This window comes from Drosophila gunungcola, chromosome 3R (assembly GCF_025200985.1).
Source record: "Drosophila gunungcola strain Sukarami chromosome 3R, Dgunungcola_SK_2, whole genome shotgun sequence".
Lineage (NCBI taxonomy): Eukaryota > Metazoa > Arthropoda > Insecta > Diptera > Drosophilidae > Drosophila > Drosophila gunungcola.
Window position 1 is genome coordinate 7,024,161 of NC_069139.1, and position 24,690 is coordinate 7,048,850.

Here is a 24,690-nt window from a genome sequence, read left to right on the forward strand (position 1 = left end):
CCACAACTTTCTGCTTATGAACTATCAGCGTTATATACCACCCAAAACAAACAGAACAACAACCCAATATGATATCTGAAATATGAAGAAACGATCAAACAACCAACCCAGTGTTTCTAGTTAATGCGTTTCGAAACTTCGAGGAGGATCCTCTTTTCCCCCCGGGGTGATATTTGGTGATGGGGGGGTGGATGATTTTAGTTTGATTAAGGTACCCAGAACCCACTAGTACCCAGGCTGATCGGATAAAGCCACACATTATATACTATGTACTTACACTAACTACTCAACACGAGCACACACCATACACCATACACACCAATTCATTTCAAAATGAAACATGCCACAAGTTGTTAAATGCGAATCGAATCTTTACTTCAGTATAAATTAAGCTATACACGGCAAGATGAACAAATTCTAAAAAGTTTTTAACCCGGTCAGAAATATAAACAAAAAAAAAAAAACTGTTAAAAAAAGAATAGAAAACAAGTAACTGTTTTTATACAACATAACTAGATGATGATACGATGACGAAGTCTTGGAATAAAGCATAAGCGAGTCGTCTTGAAAAAACAACAACTAAGCAACTGCAGTTTGACTTTCTCAGGGAAGGCGGCTAAAAGTTTGGGGCTTGGGCTATTGTACATACATACATATATGTGACTCAGCTGAGCCATGCCGGAAACCAGTTACAGGTCAAAACAAAACCACCGATAAAGCTGGGGAGCCGACAAAGCGGAGCGCAGTGGGAAACTCACCACACTTGGCCAAGTCGATGGCCAAAGCCGAAACCTTCGTGCGACCAGTTTCCAGTCGAGTTTCGAGGCGCACGCATGCGCACTACGATGTGAAAGTCAGCCACGATTGCCACATCCGGTTGAAAATTACTTTTGCAGTAATCTGGTTATTCCGGGAGGGAAAACCAGAACTATGGCTCAAGCGGGACACATTTTGTGGTTCACGGCGGCCTGTTGGATTGCATCATCTTTAAGTGGCGGTAAGTGCTGGGAATCGATTGCATTGTATGCTAATCTTGCGTGCCTGAAGAAATCGAAAGTATCTCAGGCTGTGTCTGCCACATCTCACCACACTCTCGAGTGCACAGAGAAAAATATTGAATTGAATCAGAAATTTATGATTATTTATTTTTTAAAGTATAAGCTTGTGATTATTCGAAATAATAAAAGATCAGAATTCGTTTGATCATAGTATCAGTAACAATGTTTTTATTAGATACAGTTATTCAGCATTAATAAGGATATCTAACCTTATCATAGCTGTATAAATCAATCTTGTTTCTCTTTGTGTACCCTTGTGATAACTCACCACACTCTCGACCAAACACTCTCACTTTCATTTTTGTGTCTCTCAGCTGATGCACAGCATCTGATCGCGTATATCTCGCAAAGGGGTCTGCATGGAGAGATTACTTTTCGGCAAGTGAATGCCACCACGGTGGAAATCAAGGCTAGTCTGGAGGCCACTTTGCAGTATCCCGATCAAGTGTGGAGTTGGGGAGTGCGCCGATTCCCAGTGGATTACACAAATATCGATCCCGGAGATCGTTGCGAACTGAGTCGGCTGGGCTCCCAAGTTGTAAGCTTCGATGAGGATCTGGAGTATTTGGTGCTCCCCGGAAATGAGACGTCCACGTGGCAGCGCAATATGCAGCTGATTGGAGATCGTGGAATATGGGGCAAGTCCTTAGTGCTGACGGAGATCAACTCAAATGCGCGGATTTGCGCCACCATAACCACCATTCAAAGTTCCGTAGAGCATATGGCGGAGGCGCGTTTCAACACACCCATTGCCGGATCCGTTCACTTCCGTTGGTTGGCTCCGGCAGAAGGAGCTGTTGGGGATACGTTAATTTACTCCGATCTGTACCACATTAGGGAGCAACCACCGGCTTTGGAGGATGATAAAAGCCAAGCGGCATCTTTCACCCAGCACCACTGGAAGATCTATGTGACGGATATCTTTAAGCATGATCACCATCGCACCGAGGATAACTGCAATTTCCTGCAGTTGGTGTTTGATCCTCAAGGTGGTGGAGCAGGAAATGGAATTGGTGATCTAGATGCGCGCCTAGGAAGGATTGGGGTGGCCAAGAATGCTCTTCGTTCGCCCCAGCGCAGTGTTTTTAGAGATGCTCAGCTGGCTCTGCTGCCCTCGGATCTCACTATTCCGCACAGGACTCTCTACCTGGTGCTTTTCGATAACCAGCATCCGGATTCTTACCTGGCTTGCACTAAGATTCGTCATGTCCAACCGCTGACCTACAAGTGAGTGGGGACTTACTTTCCATGCCTTCCATACAATTCTTATATTACTTTTCAACCGCAGAACTTTCATCAACTCCGGGGGAGTCAAGGGAGAAGTAACCTTCATGCAGCGCTCCAAATTCGACCCAACTTTCCTCAATTTCACCTTGGGTGCACCGCTTTCACAGCATGTGAGTCGCAAGTTTGCCGAAGATGTGGCCGCCTTTCGGATTCACAGTCTGCCGCCAGTACCACAAAGGATGGGTCACGAGGACTATTGTTTCACCACTGGGGAGATGCACAATCCCCGTGAGATAAGCGACAATATTCCGCCTCCCGGTTATGGAACCCAGGAGCAGTACCCCTTGGGCGACCTCTCTGGAAAACTGCAGGGACGCAATAAGGCTTACTGGCATCAGTTTGTTCTTCCTGGAACGAGTTCGGAGTTGAATGGCCTCTACTGGGATGTCTTCCTGCCACTTCAAGGACGTCATAGCATATATCAGAGGAGTCTGGTCATATACACCTTCAACAGAACTGATGTCTCTAACATTACGAAGAATATATGGGGCTGTTCCAGTCTGGGGCAATATCAGAAAAATGGTATCTATCAGCAGAATATGGTTACGGCTCAGGTTAGTTAATAATATTATTACATTATTTTATTAATCTATTTAAATTTGTCATTTTTCTGTTTAGGTTCTCTTCCGCTATCCGGTGGTGGGACGTGTGATCTTCCGACAGCCGGCGGAGCAGCCTTGGCAAGACACCACTGTGTTGTTTGAGTACCTTATCCAAGCGGATGGTTCCACCCAGAATACCACGTATGAGCACCGCTGGGCCATCCACAGCAATGCGCCTGGAAAAGACTTTTACGATTGGCAGCAGCGCTGCATTTCCGCAGGACCAGTCTATAATCCCTACCGAGTGGATTGGGGCAATCGTAGTGTGGATGACTTCTGCCAACCCAATTTACCCTCCATGTGCCGAATGGGAGCCTTGGATGCGAGGTCGGGCAGACTCACCATCGCCGGGGGCCGAAGGGTTGCCCAGAAAATCAGCAGGAGGATGTTTGTGGACGGAAATCTTCCACTGTCTGGTCGGCATGGCATCCTGGGGAAATCCCTAGTGATATATGAGGATAGTGGTCCGAAAGCCAGAGGCGAACGATTGGCCTGCTCCGCGGTCATTGGACATTTCCGCCGGAAAGTGGTGGCCAAGGAGTGGTATGCCAACGGGGATCCACTGACTGTAAGTGGTCGGGTAGAGATCACCCAGCAATCGGAGTACGATGTCACCAATGTGGAGGTGCAACTTAAGGGACTGCAGGATAACACAGGCTATCATATTCACAGGGTAAAAATGCATATATAATATTAAACATATTTTATATTCCTTAATTTATTAATTATTTCAGACCCCTGTGGAAGCCAATCTTGCTTTTCCCTGCGAGGCCTCCACTTTGTATGGCCACTGGAATCCTTTCGATGTCAGTCCAAAGTCATCACCACCTTCTAGAAGGGGCACCACCGACCAGTACGAGATGGGAGATTTAAGTGGAAAATTTGGAGGTCTTGAAGGGGTCACTCAGTTCGAGGATGCCTACAACGATACGAATCTTCCGCTCTTTGGCTACAACAGCATTATTGGAAGATCTGTGGTTATTCAGAAGAAACAAAAGAACGCGAGATGGGCCTGCAGGTAAAAAACCGTCTTCCTCTCAAAATAATCACTCATTTTAATTAAAAACTTTAGTACCCTAGAGCGTGGCTATAGTCCCAGTGAGGCCAGGGAGCTCAGAGCGATTGCCTCGTTCCATCATCCCACGGGCTATGCCTATGGTTACATTAAGATGACGCAGCTGATCCACAATGATGGTAGCCAATCGGAGACGGTGATCGAGGTAAAATTACGGCATCCGGGAAAAAAACGATAGGAACTCTACGAGGGACCACAATTGGCAGATCTTCGTGAATCCCGTGGGCGTGGATGCAGCCGTAAAGCCCACAATCACACGTTGTGTGGCCGGAGGATACGTCTGGAATCCGTACTACACACAGCTGGCAGATCCCCTCAATGTGAGTTAGCCCATGATGGTTAAAGATCGTACATAATTTAACTATCTATTAATTTCTTTAGCTGGATCTGTATGAGCAGGAGTGCAGTCCAGATAATCCTTTGCGCTGCTACGTGGGCGATGTGGGCGCTCGTTTGGGCACTATAGGTAAGTTATGGTTTATTTTATTTAAATAAATACCTCCTAATTTAATTAAATATTTATAAAACATATTTCTAACCAGATCTCGGAGGGCAACGCGTAGTCCTAACCGACTCAAACTTTCCCTTGGAAGCTCCTGTAGGAGCCATTGGACGATCCATTGTCATATTTGGACCGGATCACTCCCACGAGCGCTTTGCCTGTGCAAATATAGAGCCCGATCACAATGTAATTAAATACATAAACCTGCAAAAGCCACCCCGCTTCGTGGTGTAAGTACTATAAATAAATATTGATCATCAATGTACCTTGACTAAACCTAAATCAACAAATTTAGTGCCCAGTTTCTGGAGGAATTGCGATCCGTTATGGGAATCCCAGAGTGGATGTTGGATGTAGACGCCCGTAAGACCAAGGAACTGCATGGCGGCGCCTGCATCCAGATGATTATCCATTTCAAGGGACCTCTGGCCCATCGCCTGGAGTTGGATATGTCCCGATTGATAGCCGCTGGGAGATTGGATGCCCCCAGTCTATTCATTCCAGGCTATGTAAACCAAAAGCGAAAGGCCACCATTTCATATCGCACCTGTGGAGTTAGGGATACCAATGAGAAGCGTAAGCAGACCTGATTTAAAGTAACGAATTAATCTGTTGTAACTTATCTATTTATCTATCCAACAGGTACCAAAAACTTCAGGGGTGGTTTTTATTCCACAAGCTCAGCTCCAACAGAACCAAAGCCTTTCTTTTTATCTTTCGTAGTCATCGGCTTAGCCCTTAGGTTCCTATAAATTGTAAATATAATATAGTGTTTTATTTGAAAATCTTTTTGTATATTTTTGTACTAAAAAACTTATATCGATTTCAAATGGTTTTAGTCACTAGCTTAGCATCTAGATGTTTGTAAAATTGAGGACTTAAACTCAATAAACATTAATTTAATAGTTCATGTAAATATTCCATTAAAAATTTTGTATAATCTGTACAGTAATTATTATTGCAGTACTGTTAATTGTATTATTATGATCTTGTATTTTAAATTATATTCCTGACTCCAAAATACCAAGTAGTGTTGAACATGGTGGTGGGTTTACTTTCCCTATATAACTCAGAGATACTGACCTATTATATGGGAGCATATTCCACCACACATTGAGACCCACCACTTTTGTTTTATTTCTGCGCATGAGTCTTGACGAATCGATTTTTCACTACATACATACATCCCTCACTCAATCGAGGGCAGCAGTCTTTGGTGTTAGAGACCCCAGTGAAGACGCACATTTAAATCCAACTCCAGAATGCAGCTGATTCTCGTTGCGACCTTGCTGGGCCTGGCATTTGGCAGCTGCACTGCCTCCATAAGTGGACCGTTTATCTTCTGGGGTCACTCCAGGGTATCTGGTCTCCAGTCGCAGGCCTTGGTGGATTCGCACAGCAGGGAACTCCCGCTGACGCAACTCTTCACGGAGGCCAAGGCCATTGTGGTCTTTGTGCGGAACTCAACCGGTCGACTGGAGGGCACCAAGTATCCCCTGTTCCAAAATCTCGTCAAGAGTGCAGCCTGGACGTATCTGCCGCAAAGGAGTCTCGCAGCGGAGCCCTTCGGTCTTAATGCCAACATTGAGGTGAGTTACGAGCTATAAATAGGCAACATTGGCTGTGTATTTGAGGGCAATTTAAATTTTGGAGAGATCTTATCATTTTAAGTAAATAAAATGCTTGGAAATGGTCTGAGAAAGACATAATTATTATAATCCAAATAATAAAACAGAAAAAAGCATGAGGTATTTATAGCAATAATAACGAAAATATATATTCAAACATATTCTGTGAAAGATATTTTCTTTGGATCTTTTTATCGAGCATATATATTAATCCGCTTTGTTTTTTTAGGTGGTGAGCCTTTCGGGACACGGAGAAGAGGATGACGCAGAGATCCTGACGGCCTACAACGAAGCCTTGAACAACTACGGCCGTGGCGAAGTGCTGGGCATCCTGGCCAGCCGCGAGGAGGAGGCCCACTTCCTGGCCAAGCGAGAGGCTTCTCCTGCTGGCACGGAGGAGGAGGAGAAGGCCAAGGCAGCCGAGGGTCCGGAGGAGACCGAGGCCAGTTTCATCTACGTGGCCGAGGGGAACAAGGCGGTGCTGAGTCTCAATGGACCCCTAGAACTCCGGCTGACCAACGACACCCTGAAGCTGGAGGAGCACATCAAGCAGATCACCTTCGACGATCAGCGAACGAAGGGCTATGGTCGACTGAGCATCACCTTTATGCCTTCGGGGGAGAAGTGCACGCTGCGTTTTAAGTTCTCCCTGATCCAGGGATCCTGGACGTTGCGCAATGTGGAGGTGGAGTACCGGGATCTGAAGAGTGTGCTGGTGGCCCGGGGTGATGAGTACACCCTGCCCTCGGCTCCACTGGGATTCTCGTACCGCTGCTCGGCGGAGAACGTGAATTTCCTGAATCCCGCCCGGAATGAGACGATCCAGAGCCTGATCCTGAGTGATTTCCAGGTGCAGCCGTGGCTCAATGGACGTCAGGAGTATGGCGAGGTCTACGACTGCGTGGGCTTCGTTACGGCCCCAATCCTAGCTGGACTTTTCGTGGTGACCCTGCTCCTGGGCATCCTGGGACTGGGAATCTCCGCCATGCTCAGCATGCACACGCCCAATCGATTTGAGAGTTCGCGCAGCAAGCAGTTGACCTTCACCATACAGGAGTAGATCATCCATTGATTATCTAATCTCTAATGACGAAACAGTTCCGGGGGAGCCATGTTTATCCAGATCACCTATGTGGCTTTCAAACCGCTGGCCTTGTTCACCCTGGCCATCGAGCTCTTCCTCATCCATCTGCTATTCGTGCTGATCGTGCTTTACGTGTATGTGCTATGGTATTACTGACATCAAGCCCCAAATCGATATGAACAATTTGAAATATATATCTGCAAAAAATAACCAAAGCCAGTGAAGTTCATCTAAAAGTGGTTAAAATAACGTGTTATAAACAACATAAACTTTGAAAACACATAATTCTGTTTAAATAATAATCAAATAAATTACATATTTAATGGCCCAAAATCTTGTTACAAACCACATAAAAATCGAAATTAAACTCCTAAATAACCGTATAGATAAAAACGATTTCAAAATAATAAAGCTATCTCATATGTCAGATATGACTTATTAATTAAAAAAAAAAAAAACAAAAAAACGTTTAGTAATGAGAAATAGTATTTATAACACATTCTTATTTATTGGGCTTTCAAAAGTTTTCCATAAATGTGTCGGTTACTTACAAGCGCGTAAGCCTCTCTCTTTGATCTCGAGGCAAAGTTTAACCCAGGGGAAAAAGTGAAAAGCGATGAAATTCAGCACAGACTGCCAAAAAAGGATGCGAGGAGTCCGGCTGGATATTCTGGTTATCTTGGCGGCGGCTCACTTTTGTTTTTACCCATTTCTCCCCCCGGCGATCAGCAGCTCACTTTCATTGGTCTCCCAGCGGCAGTGTGCGCAATTAAGCCTAACTCAACGATAGAGATGCGTACGGGAGCTGCATTTGCACACTGAAAAAAATCAGGCAATATAAATAATGTTATTTGGTTGGCGTTTGTATCTAATAAAAATTTCACAATGGGTATCTAGTTGAAAAAAAGGATAAAATAAAATGATCAAACTCTTTTAATTACTGTAAAGGAAATCGTCTTAAAAAAGTTTCGGCATTTGTTGTCACCGCTTTAAATTTGTTTTCAAAAAATACAATTTAATCTATTTCATCTAGTATTTTACCTTTCCTCATAAGTGTGTCAGCAGAAATAATAAATTTGAACTGCGATTTAAATTTTTCACACTGTGCATAGGTGTTCTCTTATTTAGAGAATTTTCTGAAATTATATTTATTTGCATTGCCTTTTCACCCATTTTTTAAAATGATATCCCATTTTTCTCAATCTACTTCTGGGTGTAAAAGTATCTGTATCTTTGGCTGGACCCAGAGCCAAGACCAGTCTGGAAACTGGAAGCCTCGGTTATTTATGCATCATTAAGTCACGCCAATGGCTCGTTTGGGCCTCTTTGGTTTATTTTGCGTGTGCGTTTGTCCGGCCATTTTTTCGGTTCGATTTCTGTTTCTACGACTGACACTCGACACCAGACAGAAGACAGTGGACAGTGGACAGCGGACAGCGGACAGCAGACAGCCGCTGCTGGCTGTGGGCAACCCACTTTTCTCCACGGATTTTCCAAAATATATGTGAGCAGCATTCCCCTGGTCCCCCCTCCCAAAAAAGAAAAGAGAGAAATGAAGATTAAGATCGGGGCGAATTATTGTTGGGTCGGGAAGTGGGTCGCCTTCGATTGCGTTCACTTTTCCCGCGCGGCTATACTTTTACTGTCAACCAAACGTGCCTCAAGTTGCAAGATGCAAGTGGAAGTGGCCAGTTCAGTGACTCAAAGAGAGAGTGAGAGTCCCGCACCTGATTCTGTAATAAGAATCGCGATCGCGCGACCAGCCAGGCAAAAGTTTGTGAAAGTTGTTGTCAAACGGCTGGCCAAACCAAGGCAAACCAAAACGAGCCAAGCCGAACCGCCTGTCAAGGAGCCGCGCATACCAGCCACATGATGTGCCGCACCACCGAGTGGGTTCACTGAGAAAAAACTATTGCGTTTGTATTTGTACCCTAAAAGTATGACCTATTGAATGTATTAAAATTAAAAATCTGATTATCTAAATTATTATTGTTTAAACTAAAGAATTGCTCCCAAATATAAGATTATATCAGTCTGTTTTGATTTCAAATTTGTTTAAGAATTTGTAAATGTTTGTTTAGAATGATTTATAAACAAAGTTTTACTAAAAGCTCATATTTTCTTTCAGAATTACGATTTCAATTTTTCCATGACTTCTTCTTGTAACTACTTCTTGGATAACGTAATACTTAAATAATTCAAAATTAGGCTTTTAATTTTATTTAAATCGAAAAAAATACCTTTCTTTTTTAAATATGTATTACTGAAGAAAATAATTTTGCGACCTGAAAACAAGAACAAAAGTCTTGAAAATCTCATAAAATTATTTTGGATCTAAGAAAATTGAAACGGGTTCATAATTGATGCTGTTGTGCTCGCAATATCCCTAACTTTTGGAAATATTTTCTTATAAAATAGAGTGGGGTATTTTGGGATTTGTAAGATACATTTTCTATGTAATGGAAAGATGGGCTAATCGAAGTGATGGGTGCGCTGTCCATTCGGGGTTTAATTGCTAGCTGCAACCGCAGCGCAATAGAGACAAATATGTGCACTTTTCTCGAGGGCCTTATATAAGAACTCAATTGCCCCCGATAATGCGGCATGAAATTGAATTATTTTCACGGAAGCTCGAGGTGAGAAATTTCAGCCGCGGATGCACCACAATGGAGTGGCTCTTAGAGGGGGGCTTAATCAATTCAAAGGGCTGCCAGCCAACGGAAATGGGCTTTGTATCTGTATCTTTGTATCTGCGACGATTGCAGTGATGTTTATCTGCGAGATTCGTGCACTTGGTGATGAGGTAATGAAATTCATGAGGATTTCCAGTGCATCATGGGATGATCAGTAGTCAGGCCATGCGATGCAGTGGAATTTAGTAGTTTCTCCCCAGATTGACCAACATCTATCTGGTGGTCATGGCTCAGAAATCGGGCCAAGCGATCAATCCTAACGATCAATCCAGTCGCTGAAAGTTGCAGTCATCCCGAGTCACTTAGGAGTTGGCAGTCTGCTCATTGCAGTTTGCAGTTTGCAGTTGGCAGTTTCCAAGTGGCTAGTTGTGGGTCTCATAATTACTCCGCTCAATATTTGTGTTAAAGTTTTACGATTATTGCCACATTTTTCCAGCTAAAGAGAAATCGCCAATTGGCAGGATTGGCAGATGTCTCTGGCGGGGGAAAATGTCGCGTTTCGCGGCATAAACAGTTGCCTCAGAGACCTGACAAATAACGCAGTGAAAAGTGCGCAGGCGCACTCGAAATGAAATGGAAAAGCGAACAGGTAGAAAAACCGAAAAAAACAAACATAAAATTGGCGACTTTTCGCACATGAACATGAAGTGCGGAGCGTCAAACAACAACCATTACCATTAACCATTAACCAACCGGCGACAATCCGATGCGTTTAGTAAATCAAACCGTTAATTACTTGATTTGGTAAGCGGTTTCCCAATGCGCCAAAAAGTCTCTGTTTTTTTTTACCCACTTCTGTCCCCCAATTAACAATTTCTCGTACATATATGCACACCTGTCTGCTGCTGCTGCTGCGTTGGCGAAAAGTGAAATGCGTTTAGAAAGGAAAAGGAAGATGTGTGAGATCGGTGGAACTACTCATTCCCCCAGAGAGACGACACAGATGGTGCGCTCCATTGCCGGAGACCTTGACTTATTAACACCCAATACTAGGTATTTTGGATTACGGCAGATAAGTACCCTAACTCCGCCGAGATGTACCAGTATTTTTATGGCCGTGTCGCAAACTTAACGCCCTGTTAGGCCGGCTAAATGCAAATGCCGCACACCGACCTGCCGCGAATAAACGGCCCCTATCCGTACCTCTCATACCTTACTCACCTTTGTGGGAGCCCTAGCTCGTTAATTGCTCCGCTTTGGTTACAGTTTGTGGAGCATCTTCCAATTGCGCACAACACGTGAAGGTGGCGCAATTTTCGGGCCCACGGCGCTTGGGGTTTTGGTCTACTATACATGCATGCAGATAGACCGTTTGGCCCGAGGCCGAATCTTTTGGCCAAGGCGCTGGCAATGGGCTCCAATCAGTTCCCGTCGATCTCGGCTCATTCTGGCTCATCTTCCCACAAAACACACACCGAAAACAATAGTTACGATTAAGTTATTCACTAATTTAAATGCTGACTTAACCAAAACGTCAAATATGATTTTGTCAAATATATCTTTGAAATAGGTATTAATTTTGAAATAATTACAAATAAAAATGTTAACTTCTTGAACTTTAAGACCATTGAGTTTCATTGGTAAAATTGAAAAATTCTAGACTATCACAATCTATTTTGTTTTTTTCTTTTCTCTTGGTAGTTTTCTTTGTTTCTCTATTAGGCGCTTAAAATATATCAAATTACATTACAATTGGTTGTCAGTCTATATTAATAAGTTCAATGATCAAAAATTGTAGCGTAGGATAATAAAATCAATTATCAAATTAGTTATTTTTCCCTGTGCATGCCAAGCGATGGGAGTGAAGTCAACACTTTGCCCGCTTTTGTTTTTGAACCAACATTTTTCACCGTTTGCCGCCAGTGAAATTAATACGCCTCTGGCATTGGGTAATTAAGCTAATTAGCTGAGACTGGGCTGAAACCCAAAGTGCAGCCCACCCAAAGGTACATATGTACCTTACCTAGCATAACGATTTGTAAGGCCTTCCCACCGTTGCATCATCCAAAGTCATCAAATCGCGGGCAACCGATTGGAGATTCTTGGATCGAAGCTAGGCATTTTGGGCCCAGCATCAGTAGAAAGCTCGTCTTTTGTGCGATTTCCTCCCCAACTTGTTGCTGCCAAAACCGCACACACTAACCCAAATTCCCCAATCCCATGATGCGGAGTGCCCCCCGCAGAGTCGTCCATTATTGCAATTAAACTAACAATCGGTAAATGGTAAATTGTAAAAGAGCAGCACCAGCAGCAGCAGCAGCTGCATTTGCACCGCTGGCTTGCACTTTCCGCTCGAAGCGGCGAGCGCTTTAACTTGGCCAAAAACAAACAAACATTGTGCATTAGTTGGCTCAATTCCAATCGGTCGACGGGCGGAGGCAACAGCTGCCACTATGGCTGGTACACTGTAAATAATGTATATTTTAAAAGTATAATCAATAGCCAGGATTAATAAATAAGTCAGCAACATAGCCCATTTTAAAAAGGTTCAGTGGTCTTGCTTTATTAGCCAACTGTTATTATATCCTTATAATGTGCGTTAAAATAATCATTTTTGAAATTTCCTTTAAGTAAATTTTGTGCTGTTTTATCAAGGTAGCTTTTTCATTTATTTTAATAATATAACAGCCCATTTTTTAGTTTTCAAAATAATGTATTTATTGAATAATTAAATGAGTGGTTAAGTAATGGTTTATGATTTACCCATAAAACAGAGATGGGGTAGTAATCTTTAGCTTGCATCATCAAGGTAAAATACAAATAACACAATGATTATATTTACAACATAGATATATATAGAGATATTTTATTCAGTTATATTTAAGTTTAAAGTTTATTTTTTCTGTGTGTATTTTAACTTGTCCAAAATGCTTCTGCAGAGGAGTTAATCTCGATGGGGCTCCGTGTAGCTCTTTTAGACCTCTCAGCTGCCTTGATCTCCGCTTTTTGAGCCGACTTTGAGCTGAAGGTGTGCACACTCCCTCTCTTTCTCTTTGGGTCTCTTTCGCTCCCGTGAGTGGCTGGCTGTCTGTACCGCTTTGGTCATGACATTCGTTCAGTTTCAGTCTGCTTTGGACTTTTGCCGCGATCGGTCGTGCTCCGCTCCTCGCGATTTTCCATTTTCCATTGCCCAATCTCGATTTTCATCCGCTGGCGGCGCGTGCTTAAACGGTAAACTGTGAGAAGAATTCGGAGGAGAAGCGACGAAGAGTGGTGAAGACTGAAGACTGAAGACTGACAGTTTCTTCGCGGAGACGAGGAATTTCCCGTGGCATTTGCCACCCAAATGTTAGACGAGTTAATGAAGTGCAAAAATGTTTGTAGACGGAGTTGTTGCCGCTGCCAAATGAACACGAAGGCGCCGTCGACTTTGTGATTTGCGGTTGCATTCTACGAGATACAAGCTTGGGCTACAAGCTCAAAAGTACAATCTCAAGACCCCAGAAAGACAGCCCGTAGTTTTTGACCCCGTCGCGTTCGGCAGCAAAGTGAAAATTGCTCGGCAGCCGAGGAAAACGGAGACTTCTGCGACTTCTTTGGTGTCAAGTGAGAAGACGACCTGGCGAAACTCCTGCGGATTAGTGGCACACTTACCCACAACCAGCACCGCTGAAAAACCATGTAAGTGGCACGAAAACATTGCAAACCCACTGTGTGGGTGCGAATGGAGTGGAGTGGAGTGGAGTGGAGAAGGTAGCACCGCCAATAGAGTTGAACGCTCCTCAGATAGAAGCATTACAAGAAATCTTCAGGTATTTAGTGGGAATCCAAGCGCATAACTAACTTTCCTCGATTGGTTGAGCATCATAGCCGGGTGTGTTTAAAGCAGAAGATAACAGGGGGCTATCTTGAAAAAAAACAGCCTTAATATGCGGAGGACTTTATCCAATTATTTATTTAATTGCTTTATTTTACTCAGAAATTAATATAATAATAAATAAAATAATATACTAATTAACTTACATATTAATGAGTAGTTGAGATGTTCCCTTCCTTTTTTTTTGCTAATTATAACTTCTGTAAAATTAAGGTCCATAATATAAAACTTAATTTATTATGCATTTTTGAATTTACTTTAATTATACGAAAATAATTCATATCTCTGCTTGTCTTGAGATGGAATTTAGGTTGTTAATTTAGGTTGTATTTAAAGTAGTTGAGATAAAAGCTAATACAAACTAAATACTTACATTAAAGTTAGTTTCAAGTCTTCTAAAAAACAGAGTTTCTAAATTTCAATGTGCAGTAAAAATTAAGAGACATCAATATATTTTGCCACACCCAAGCAGACAGAAAGAAATATCTTAATAACTATCATTGGAAACACAGTCTGTCAGGCAAATCTGCTCAGCTAATTAATTTTCTCTTCTAAGCTCTTAAAGATTTCCTAAATCCCCGACTTCAAGCCATAAAATCATGTTGAATATTCCCAAATAAAAATGACTGCCTTAAATAATGTGATTCTGAGATATTTTCCTCCCATCAGATGCTCAGTTCCTCATTATGGCTGTTTAGTCAAGGGCTGGTCCGTGCTAATATATGCAGATTTAGAGGCTCGTTTCAGCGACTACTTTTAGAAAAGAGAAGATCTTTCCCAGAAACAGAGTCCGCGGCAGGCGACGCCAATTAGCGAGCCAACTTGCAACTTGGCCATAAAACTGGCGGCTGTTCCTATTCTAATTGAATGAATGGAATTAACCCAGTTTCGGCATCTCGACTTGTTCCCACCATAATTGAGGTGCTGGCCAAGAGGCAGTCGGAAAAAGTTAATACGAATTAGATTGTTGGGGAAGCTGTCAAACTTTGACGGCTCGGACTTTAAGCCCAACGAAAAAACCTTAACTAGGTGAGCAGCAGTTCGGGGGCCAAGTCCGCAGGCGTCTTTTGTCTTAGCCGCGGACTGTTTATGCTTTATGATGGAATCAATCAGTATAAGAGAGTATAGATATGCTAATTCTGCAGCGATCTTGAGATATGGGCACTGAATGAGGGCCGCTCTTCCCTTTGTGGAATAATAGGTGCGAGTAACAGTTAGCGATCGTTCCACAAACAAGTTTCTTTTTCGCCATGCAGAACATTGTGCGTTTGTCTTACGACAATAAATTCGCTCCGCTTTTTGTTTGCTCCCCGGATTTTGAGGTCAGCTTGATTGGGTCGCTCTATTTGATTAACGACTAGCGGACTGGACTGGACTGTCTCCGCTTCTTGCCCTTTTTTGGCAGTTCCCGTCTGCCGGCTAATTGCCACAGGTACAGGTGTCCGATGGATCCCCTGCGTGCCACAGACAGTTGATCGCCATCAAATCTTAATGGCAGCGGCACGCCAACTGTAGCTCCAAGCTCCAAGCTCCAAGCACCAACTTCATTCCGAGCTCGTTATGGATACCATTACGACAAAGACACAAATCGGGGAAGCAACGAAAAAGAAATGAGAACTATGGAGTCTGGGGAATAAACTCTGCAATGCTCAGTACTTACTAAAATATACCGAAAAATAAGGGGGAATGTGTCAGGGTGATGTCTTGTTGATCATTTAATTTCCTTAATATATTTGATATATATGGGTTGGTACTGGAATTTTAAGTAACCATACCAAAAACGGGTTTGCTTAATTACAAATTGTAGCTGCTACAGATTTTAAAAACTAAACTGTATGGGCTTGTTATTCATTAAAATCTTTAAAAACCTTATCTTTTAAATTATTTGAGTTCCAGCTTCCGACTTCATTATTTTACACATATATACCCCTTATAATACATCCCAAAAAGAGGTAACAAAATGTGGCAAAAAAAAAGCCCTCTCGATTGCATGCAGAGCATGGGGTCGTGGCAATTAGAAGTTTGTTGGCCTGCGAAACTATCAGAGCCAGCAACTTCTTAACGAATTGTTGTAATAATAACAATAATGGCGAGCCCAGAGAGTTATGTTTGCCTTATGGCCGGCACAACAAATCATTTCACATCGCCACATTTCTATTTTCGCTGGGTTCATTAAACCAACTGAGACCCGGAGTGTAACTAAAAGCCGCAGCCAAAGATACAGATATAGATACAGATGGTAGATTGTAGATGGTGGATAGAAAGAGTGGGGTTCTCGAGTTGTGGCGACAAGTTTGGCTTCCGTTCTCAGCCCGCTCATTTGTCACTGGCTTACATAACACAACCACTTCATGGGGAGACGACGACGACCCAGCGAAGCGCATCCCGAGTGTCATGGCCACGTTTCTATGGCTTTTCCCAGCTTCGCTCGATGGCATCTTTCAATTTGTCGCCCGTGTAGTCATAATTGTCCGGTAATCCAGGGGCCCTTTCTTTGTGGCCGTCATGTCTGCATTCTCGCTACATGATCTCTGCGAAATGCGGTAACTTTTGTTTATCTCTCGTATTTCGCACACCACATGCGGTGAGAAGTCAAGATTTCAGATCAACAGATTATCCTGCACGCTATTTTGGCAACACGTACGCAGATCGGAAAACCCGCTATGCGATGTAAAGTGATTTCTTTCCCACAGTGCCACGCCCTCGAGTGGAACATTCTTTTGTAGTTACAAAAAAAAAAAAACAGACACACCTTCTGCGCCGCCAACTGGTAACGGAAAGTATTGCCAAAGCGCACTTACTGGGCCTTCATTTAAGGCGTCTACCTGTCCGTTAAGCCGGTTCAGTCCGCTAATGCACGACGTCTGACCTTTCCGAGCTGGGTCACTGTCACCTCCAGCTCCAAGTCGGCTTTTAGCTGGAAGTGATACTCAAACGAGGCGTACGACCACTGCCAGACACATCAAAGAAGTTATTTATAATTGAAACTTACGATTAAAAGCATTTTTGGAAACATTACAAGATATATATATAAAATATATGTGTTCAGAATTTTATGGAATGTTCTAGATGATTTAAAAAGTTTTTTTATGGGGTTTTGCAGCTTATATTAATTCACATAATCTTTCTACCTGACATATAGTAAAAAAATATATGTTTCCTTGAACTCTTTCTACATCAAATTTAACACTAAAATCATTTTTTAAAGTAAAAATTTTTACCGTGTAACCACATGATATCCACTTAACTAACCGCTTTGGATGGCTGCTTTTCCGGACTTTTCGGCTTGTTGGTAAACATTTAATGTTCTCTTCTGCTCAATTCCCGGGAAGGCAAACATGGTCAGGTATTTTTGGTTCGGGTTGGTTGCCTCAGTGTCCGATTCCCTGAGAGAGAGATTGGAACACCTGCAGCTGCCCAAAGTTCTAACTCCTCGCATGTTTGTTTATTTATTAGCTCCACCGAACAGTGTATTACCCACTCCAAAAGTCAAAATTTCAATTAAATGCATGTGGTGTGGGGGCTAAATGGCATTTTCCTGGGCACCTGGGAAATAGCTGGCATAGGAGACATGGCCTCAAGGAAAGTTGCCTTTGTGCGGGGGCCTTAAACATTTTCCTAGTTGTCATAGTTGAGGTGGAAACTCCCACAAGTAACTGACAACTCTGGCGATTGTATTTTAGAGTCTGGTTGTGCGTTGCGCCCTAACTTATGATAAATTATGTTGGCTGTTGGCTGGTGGCTGGTGTTGTTGCGCCGGTGAAAGTGCCAATTGTTTTGTGCGCGAATTCTTGCTCAAGAGATTTCCTATTCGCTATTAATTGTGGCATTGTGTCTGCCCATTTTTTCAGAGCCCTCCCTCGAAGTTCGGAACATTCAAAACATCCAAACGCATCGTCATGGAGCCCATGCCCATGCCATCGCCCACGCCGAATATGCTGTAAGCAGTCCCACTGAACTCGCATCTGCATCTGCATCTCTCAGATTTCGCATCTGCATCCGCATCTGCATCTCACTGACTTCGCATCTGCATCTGAACAAAGCCATTCCATTAACCCACAACCGAGTAACGCAAGTAATCCGCATCTTCAACGCCTCCAGGAAGCAGCTGCTGCTCAAGAATCACCAGGACGCCATTCTGCAGCTCCAGGGAAGCACTCCGTCGCCTCCTTTGTCTTTTAGCGCCGCTTCGATGGCGGACAGCAGGGAAAGGATCCGCGGACCCTCCAGGGATGGTCGGGAGTTCCTGACCAGTCCCAGGCAGGTTCTACGCCGATTGATGTTGCTTTCGGAGGGCAGACAGTACAGGGAGGCCGCCGGCGTGGTGGGCAGATTGGGTCCCTCGGTGCTCAGATCAGTCATTGCCGAGCTACCGCTGGATCTGCTGCTGGAGCACCTTCCTCACAGTGCCCACCTGCTGGAGTCTTTCTTTTCCAGGTGAGTGATAACATAAACTTAAAAAAAACACTCTACTAGTATAATAGTATGCCCTTGAACTTCTAGAGTATCAATTTAAAATAATAAACATATCAAACTGATACGCCAAGTATATAGACCAAATTGATACGAAATTTTATAAAAACAAGTATTATTTCTTAACAATTTTTTGTTTGTGTAGCATTGTTTTTTAAGCACAGAAGAGTTTCCCAAAATTTTAATGTTTTTCTTGGCTTTACAGATTGAGTTGCACTATACTTTATGTAAATACTATAAGAATTTTTTAATTTCTTTCCAGATTAACCACCTTAAACACAAATCCAAAGCCTGAAGTGCCCAGTGAAACGGTGGCTTGGCATTTGGTGCGCCTGTTTGCCAATCCACACGAATCAGGACTGAGGCAAAGGTGTACCCGACTCCTGCAGGCCTTGGCTCAATATGAACCAGCATTGCGACAAACTGTTAGGGAAAGGAGGCGCAGCTTCGATAATGCTGTCCAAGGACTCGGAGTCCATGGACTAACTACCGATGCCTCTGGTCAGCTCATATCACTGCATGTGGCCTTGAAAGCAGAGCTGCAACGCCATGTGGAAACCTACAAGATGGCCATTCACAAACTGGAGGAGTTGAGCATGGTCACAGTGAACCAGGATCCGGCGCACTCCTCCCACCAACGTTTGCTGGCCATCAACTACGGGGACATTCAGCAGCGTCTGATCGACAATAAGACCTTGCTCACCATGCTGGATAAGCCGGCTCTGAAGCAGCTGCAAACGCTGGTGGAGAATCTCAGCACGCGGGTGGAGAACGACAAGGAGGTGTTGACTTGTGTGGGTCAGGTGCGTCGCCTGGACTCACAGGCTGTGGTGGAGAAGCGGCCTGCCGCCGGTCTCCTCATGAACTTCTCCCGCGGCTGCGAGGTGGTGCTCCACATGATGGGTCCCGAGGGCGGTCCTCCCGGATCCTCGCTGTCCATGGGCAAGGCCACGCCCCCGGGCGGAGCCAGTACGAGCAGCTGCAGCGATGGCTATCACTCGGATGACTCTGGCAGCGATGACGGCAGGTGAGCACACACAATTTCAACATTTTTAAAAAGCGGAACTAATCGGCAGACTTTTTACAAAGTTGGCGTTTGTTTCATAAATTCTATACTGTTTGTCTCAGACAATTTAAGCATTATTTAATTATCCCAGCCACAAAATAGAATACAAAATAAACATAATGCTGGAATAATTTAACCAAGTTATTGTACCCGATTCCAACACTTGACCCAGTTCCAATAAGGTGTAACGCCCACATTACAATCTCAGTTAAATCAGATCGAGACCGCATCCAACTCTCACTTGTCCACATACCACACCATACCATACCCACACTACCCATACTGTCGCTCATCTCCCATTTCTATTTCCATTTCTAATTCTCCGCAGCGAAATGGTGTCGCTCTATCGGAATCTCTACGTCGAGAACCGAGCGGACGCCTTGGAGGCGTTGGACAGTCTTCCCCAGATAAAACACGCGCACAGCCTCAAGGGGAAGATACTCTTCTCGATGATCGTGGTGAGTCTGAAGTGCCCACATACATGCTTTGGGATGGGTTGTAGATCGACACTTTGAGATATGGTCGGAACACTCAATAATGGCTTGTTAAAGTGCCCGAAAAAGTAGTGCCAATTGCGGGTCAAGCAATGTTTTCACTTTTTTTGGGGAGAGATAACAAAATTTCTAATTGGGTGTGTCTCAAATTGAATATATAATTTTTTCTTACTTACCTTTAGATATGTTGTTATTTTGTTTTTTTGATAATTAAGGTGTGTAGCTAAAATATTTAACAGAAGCTTACAAATAATTAAAAATTAAGCCCTATGGAGAAATTTTTTGCCAATTGCTTAGCCAGTCAATCACTCATCTGTCGTTGAAATATAAATCGCTAGCAACAGATTTTTACTTTTGTAATTATCCCCATCGTTTTCACTTGTCAAGACAACACAGAGTTTTTGTGATGAATGAAGTCAATTTATTATGGGCGTAATAATCTTTTCAAGTGCCAATTTCATGTCAATAAAATTTTAGCTTCACAAAGGCATTTACATATTTTTTTCTCCAAAATTTGTTTAAGCTTTTTGAATTGCAGAAAATCTAATGCATATAAAAAGTAAGATCTATTGTTTTAAAAATGGGGCGATCGCCATCCAAGTTTCATTTAGTAAGTCAATAGTTGTCAATAAGTCATTAATAAATTTCCATAAGCTTATTTTGAGCAAATAAATACAAAGATGCATAATAAGAAAATGCCATTCAAACAAACAATAGTATTGAACTGCTTTATAAACGTTTTAAATGGTTTCCCCGCTTCCACTGCTTGCTTATATTTTAAGCACAGCACAATGACTCTCAAACTGTAAGGCCAACGCGGGTAACGAAGATTACTTTCAATTTCCAAGTGCTTGGCCATCAATTACTTAGACCCGTAGGCTCTGATGCTTCAGATCCTGTCAGACCGCAAATTGCAATTGCAAAATATCAATTTAGCCAGATCGAAATCGCGTTAGAGGATGAGGATGATTAGGCGTTGTGGCAGTGAAAATGTGAGGGAAAGTAGAGCCCCTGGGGTACCTGAAATTACGTAGGCGCTGGGAATCAAACCTGTACTAGGCAAATCACTTTCGATCGAGAGATGAATGACACTTTCCCACGGAAAAATTAATAACTCAACGAAGATCAGCACTAAATGAAGTTTAAATTTAAATTTTGAATCTATAGATCAACTCTTAATTCAAAGAACTTTGTCTCTAAACATTTCAGTTATTAAAAATATAGATTGTCGACTTAAGAGCTTAGCATGGGCATAATAAATTAATGCTTTTAAACAATTTCAATTTAAGTTTTAATTGTATTTAACTTAAATTAAAAGTTTATTCAGGTATCTAATAAATAAATAGATCCACATAGTTTTAACCGATTTTGTTTTATTTTATTCGTTTGATAACATTTTCTTTATTTTATTGGGACAGCTCTCCTTCCGCTTGTGCCACGGGATGCGGGAACGGAAGGTCCTGGAAGTCCGGCGCATCCTGAACTGCCCCTTGGATAGTAGCAGCGAGACCACATTATCCCTGGACAGATCCGTTCGCCAGCATCTTTTCGAGACTGCCGATAGCTTTCCGCTGGGCGAGATCGAGCGGTCGGTATTTAACCAGGTGCTCTCCACCTTGCACGAGTATCCCTGCCTGGAGTCCTGCCCCCCATTGACGCACTACGTGAGTGCCTGTGTTCGGCTGGCCTGGAGGATGATCAACCAAAAGTCGCCCTATTACCTGGACATGGACTTTAATCTGGGTGGGTATTTTTAAATTATGCTTAATCGATTTTCAATCTTAATTTTATATGATATCCAATGCAGGCTTTTTGAGGCCCGAGAAACACGAACGGCATCCACAAGCAGACCGGCGATCGGACCTAATAAAAGCCTTCCTTTGGCCCGCCTTGATGCAGAACAACCAGTGCGCCTTCAAGGCGGTGGTGGCCACCTGAGGATCGTCTTAAGCTAACCCCATTTGTACATATGCCCCTCTCTTATGCAATAAAGATTTACCCCGTAGCCTAAGCGTAACTGATGGGTCGGAGTTGGACGCACTGACTCCGGACTTTGTTGGTGCAGAGGAGTGGGTGCGTCGAGTAGAATTCCACAATCTCCGAGGGGGATCCAAAGCAGCGTTCCCGGGACTTCTGCTGACCTATGGCATAGCGCTGTCTCCTGTCCACTTGCCTCACAAACAGATGATAGAACTGATCTGCTGCCCAGATGCTCACTATATAGCGGATGCACTGGTCGGCCGCCTTGAAGGGACGAACCAGGCAGGAGCCATCCTCCCGTCCATAAAGCATACGTTCCGCTGTGGGACGATCCACAGTGAAGTAGTATTGCTCCTTTTCCACGTGCCGCTCCTCGATCTCCATGTAGTTGGCATCGGCATCCTCTTTAATTAAAAGAATATTTCAAAACCAAATTTATAATATCAAAAGCAATATATAATAATATAATATAATTATATAAAACTTTAATAATATATGAACAACTATATTCCTAGTTTTTTTGATACTTTGCATTTACACAACTTAAAGTTTATATAAAATGACTTAAACAATTTTCCAGACCATTTGTTCGATTTAATAAATATTTAAAAATATACTAAGTTTAAATTTCATCTTCTAGATTGCATTTACTCTACTGTTCTGGTAATTGGCTTCAAAAAATTAAGCACACATGTCACCTGGTATCTAAGAAAATCTCTTTTATCTTTATAAAATAACCAATCAGTTGGAAAAGTTAGATTTCGACCACTTTAGATCTAGGAATCTCTATCTTCTTGGCTGGTTTTGTTTATATTTTGGCACTGTGTGAATTTAGTTTTGTTTTTAAAACGAGAGATCAGCGAGAACTCACCCACAATGACGTAATCTCGGCGGGGCTGCTGATGTGGATCGTCATTGGTGCTGGAAACCCGTTCGACGACCGCGACGTCACTATCTTCGGTACTTTGCTGCCTCTGATAGCCAAAACAGCAGCTACAACAGATGGGTGATCGTAGCTCCATCAAATTGTCCAGCAGGCGGACCAGAAGATTGTGCAGAACCGTCCAGTAGACACGTGGACAGGCACACCAGCAGCACATGGCGCCGAACAATCGCAGCGACTTATCCCCGCGACCTTGGATTGGATGGATAGGAACCGTTGGGATCGCCACTACCGGCGCACATCTTTTGCGCTACGCCGAGGACTGATTACTGAGTAACCAGAACTAGATATGGAACCACTACCAGAACCCAGAACTTAAAACTCAGAGCCCGAAACTGAAACTGAACAGAAGCCGAAGCCGAAGCAAACCCGGCTCGTCTGGCGCTGCGTCTTAATTAAAATGTGTTTAATGCGCGCTTGTGGGGCAGCAAATGTCCATATGTAAATAAGATATGGATATAGATATGGCTGGTAAACAAAATTCACATTGCAGAGGGGTGGGGATGGTAACTTGATACTCCAAGAGCTGGGAAGTGCAGCCAAGTGCAGATCGTTCTCATACAGGCTGAGAAATGTTATACATTTTGAAAGCGATTCGTTAGTTTGATAACAAGACTACTACTTATTAATGTCTATAACGAGTTAAGTCTATGAATATATTGGTATTAATATTCTTTTGTAAATTTTTTTATCATTTATCACATTTTGTTTTCTAAAAAATAAAACTATGCATAAAAACTATTTTATTCGAAGTTTTTTTTTGCTTTTACTATTAAACCAATTTATTATTTTCAGTGAACAAGTACAGCGACAATTAGTAAACGTTTTGCACTCATGCATTTCTCTTCCCCTCGGCATTTCTTCCGATCTTGAGCTTGTCTGCTGAATTCATTGAGTGTGGCTGCTACTTTCGGCGGGAAAGGGGTTTGCCATATCGCATTTCTGTTGACTCTTCACAACAGAGATCGAATGGAGCCGAGTGGCCAGCATATGCTTTTGGAGCTTATGCCCGCCTTAATTATAGGGCACACATTTATGCACAGAGTATTTCTTGTTGTTGATCTAATTTGATTGCTGACAGTAGTAGTGCAAAAATACTCAGAAATTCCGCATTTTGGCAAACAAAACAAGTTGGGGTAAAATGGGTCATGTTATGGAAAAATATGGAATGTTACACCTCTTTAAACTCGTAATAACAACAAAAATTATATTTCTTAAAAGCGATGGGTACTAGAACATTAGGTGATTAAAAAAATCATTGTTTTGGCTGTGGGTCCGATTTTGGCCAGAATATGAAACACATTTTGGAATATATAATACTTTAGATAAAACAAATGCTCGAATTCGGTATCCATCAAAAAAGTAATGTGAATTGAAAGCTGAGGTCGTCAGATATATGGCTGGGTCAAATTAATTAGTATAACTTTTAATACACCAAAAAATTATATTGAAGTGTGAAATATATACTAAGTTCAGGGAAGTTTAAATTAATCACAAATTGAAAGCTATATTTTTTAGTTGGCCAGTTAAGACATAAACCTTGAAAAGTTTGTCGCAAACTTACACCACACAACAAAATAGGGAAAAGCTTCTGTGGTGAAGCTCTGACTCTGTCCTTTTCACTCGAAATGTCACTTGCTCCCTCGCACTCTTTTTCAAATTTCTAAATATTTAAAAGCAATTAAATTGCGGGCGCAAAATGTTCAAGTTGACGTCGTTCCGAGTCGATTGCATTCAAATCTCCTTGTAGAACCCAAAATGGACGTGCAAATGGCCAGCACGTGGACCTATAGATGGCTCAAAAATCAGACAGATCCCACAAAATCCGGTCAAAAAGTGCTGCTCACTTTATTACGTATACGCCGGATGGGCTGCAGCGAACACCGCGATTCTGTTTGCACATTTAAATCAGTGACTATTCGACTACCCGTCAGTAGGCAAACATCTCTGTAGGCCGGTCACGTGCGCCGAATGTCTATAAAACGATA

At 42.7% G+C, this 24,690-nt stretch overlaps 4 protein-coding genes across 4 annotated transcripts; 3 read left to right on the plus strand and 1 right to left on the minus strand.

Moving 5' to 3' along the window:
- The first annotated feature begins 751 nt into the window (after positions 1–751).
- LOC128252495 (uncharacterized) lies at positions 752–5,476 on the plus strand. Its single transcript, XM_052980260.1, is given in 11 exon segments — positions 752–997; positions 1,373–2,285; positions 2,347–2,899; positions 2,964–3,620; positions 3,682–3,965; positions 4,020–4,188; positions 4,190–4,342; positions 4,404–4,488; positions 4,565–4,754; positions 4,820–5,100; positions 5,167–5,476. Coding segments are annotated over 11 exon segments (3,462 nt in total). The 5' UTR covers positions 752–930; the 3' UTR covers positions 5,277–5,476.
- A 211-nt stretch (positions 5,477–5,687) lies between these two features.
- LOC128252496 (uncharacterized) lies at positions 5,688–7,451 on the plus strand. The gene is made up of 2 exons (XM_052980263.1): positions 5,688–6,113; positions 6,382–7,451. Exons 1-2 carry the CDS (start codon positions 5,787–5,789, stop codon positions 7,210–7,212), a joined length of 1,158 nt encoding a protein of 385 aa, XP_052836223.1. The 5' UTR covers positions 5,688–5,786; the 3' UTR covers positions 7,213–7,451.
- A 5,554-nt stretch (positions 7,452–13,005) lies between these two features.
- On the plus strand, positions 13,006–21,784 carry LOC128265686 (uncharacterized). Its single transcript, XM_053001871.1, has 7 exons — positions 13,006–13,550; positions 17,598–17,686; positions 17,848–18,183; positions 18,482–19,246; positions 19,614–19,743; positions 21,198–21,522; positions 21,587–21,784. Exons 2-7 carry the CDS (start codon positions 17,646–17,648, stop codon positions 21,715–21,717), a joined length of 1,728 nt encoding a protein of 575 aa, XP_052857831.1. The 5' UTR covers positions 13,006–13,550; positions 17,598–17,645; the 3' UTR covers positions 21,718–21,784.
- Positions 21,497–23,196, minus strand: LOC128265689 (uncharacterized). Its single transcript, XM_053001884.1, has 2 exons — positions 22,631–23,196; positions 21,497–22,163 (listed from the first exon to the last, which is right to left on the minus strand). The coding sequence occupies exons 1-2, from the start codon at positions 22,857–22,859 to the stop codon at positions 21,787–21,789; spliced, it is 606 nt and encodes a 201-aa protein (XP_052857844.1). The 5' UTR covers positions 22,860–23,196; the 3' UTR covers positions 21,497–21,786.
- Positions 23,197–24,690: the final 1,494 nt, after the last annotated feature.

What these genes read in the sequence shown, in the direction of transcription:
- LOC128252496 (XM_052980263.1), top strand. Translation starts at nt 5,787, where the DNA reads ATGCAGCTGATTCTCGTTGCGACCTTGCTGGGCCTGGCATTTGGCAGC. An exon ending in GTCTTAATGCCAACATTGAG is followed by an intron (nt 6,114 to 6,381) that starts GTGAGTTACGAG and finishes TTGTTTTTTTAG; the next exon opens with GTGGTGAGCCTTTCGGGACA.
- LOC128265686 (XM_053001871.1), top strand. Translation starts at nt 17,646, where the DNA reads ATGGAGCCCATGCCCATGCCATCGCCCACGCCGAATATGCT. An exon ending in TCGCCCACGCCGAATATGCT is followed by an intron (nt 17,687 to 17,847) that starts GTAAGCAGTCCC and finishes CAACGCCTCCAG; the next exon opens with GAAGCAGCTGCTGCTCAAGA. An exon ending in TCTGGCAGCGATGACGGCAG is followed by an intron (nt 19,247 to 19,613) that starts GTGAGCACACAC and finishes AATTCTCCGCAG; the next exon opens with CGAAATGGTGTCGCTCTATC.
- LOC128265689 (XM_053001884.1), bottom strand. Translation starts at nt 22,859, where the DNA reads ATGTGCTGCTGGTGTGCCTGTCCACGTGTCTACTGGACGGTTCTGCAC. An exon ending in CCGAGATTACGTCATTGTGG is followed by an intron (nt 22,164 to 22,630) that starts GTGAGTTCTCGC and finishes TTTTAATTAAAG; the next exon opens with AGGATGCCGATGCCAACTAC.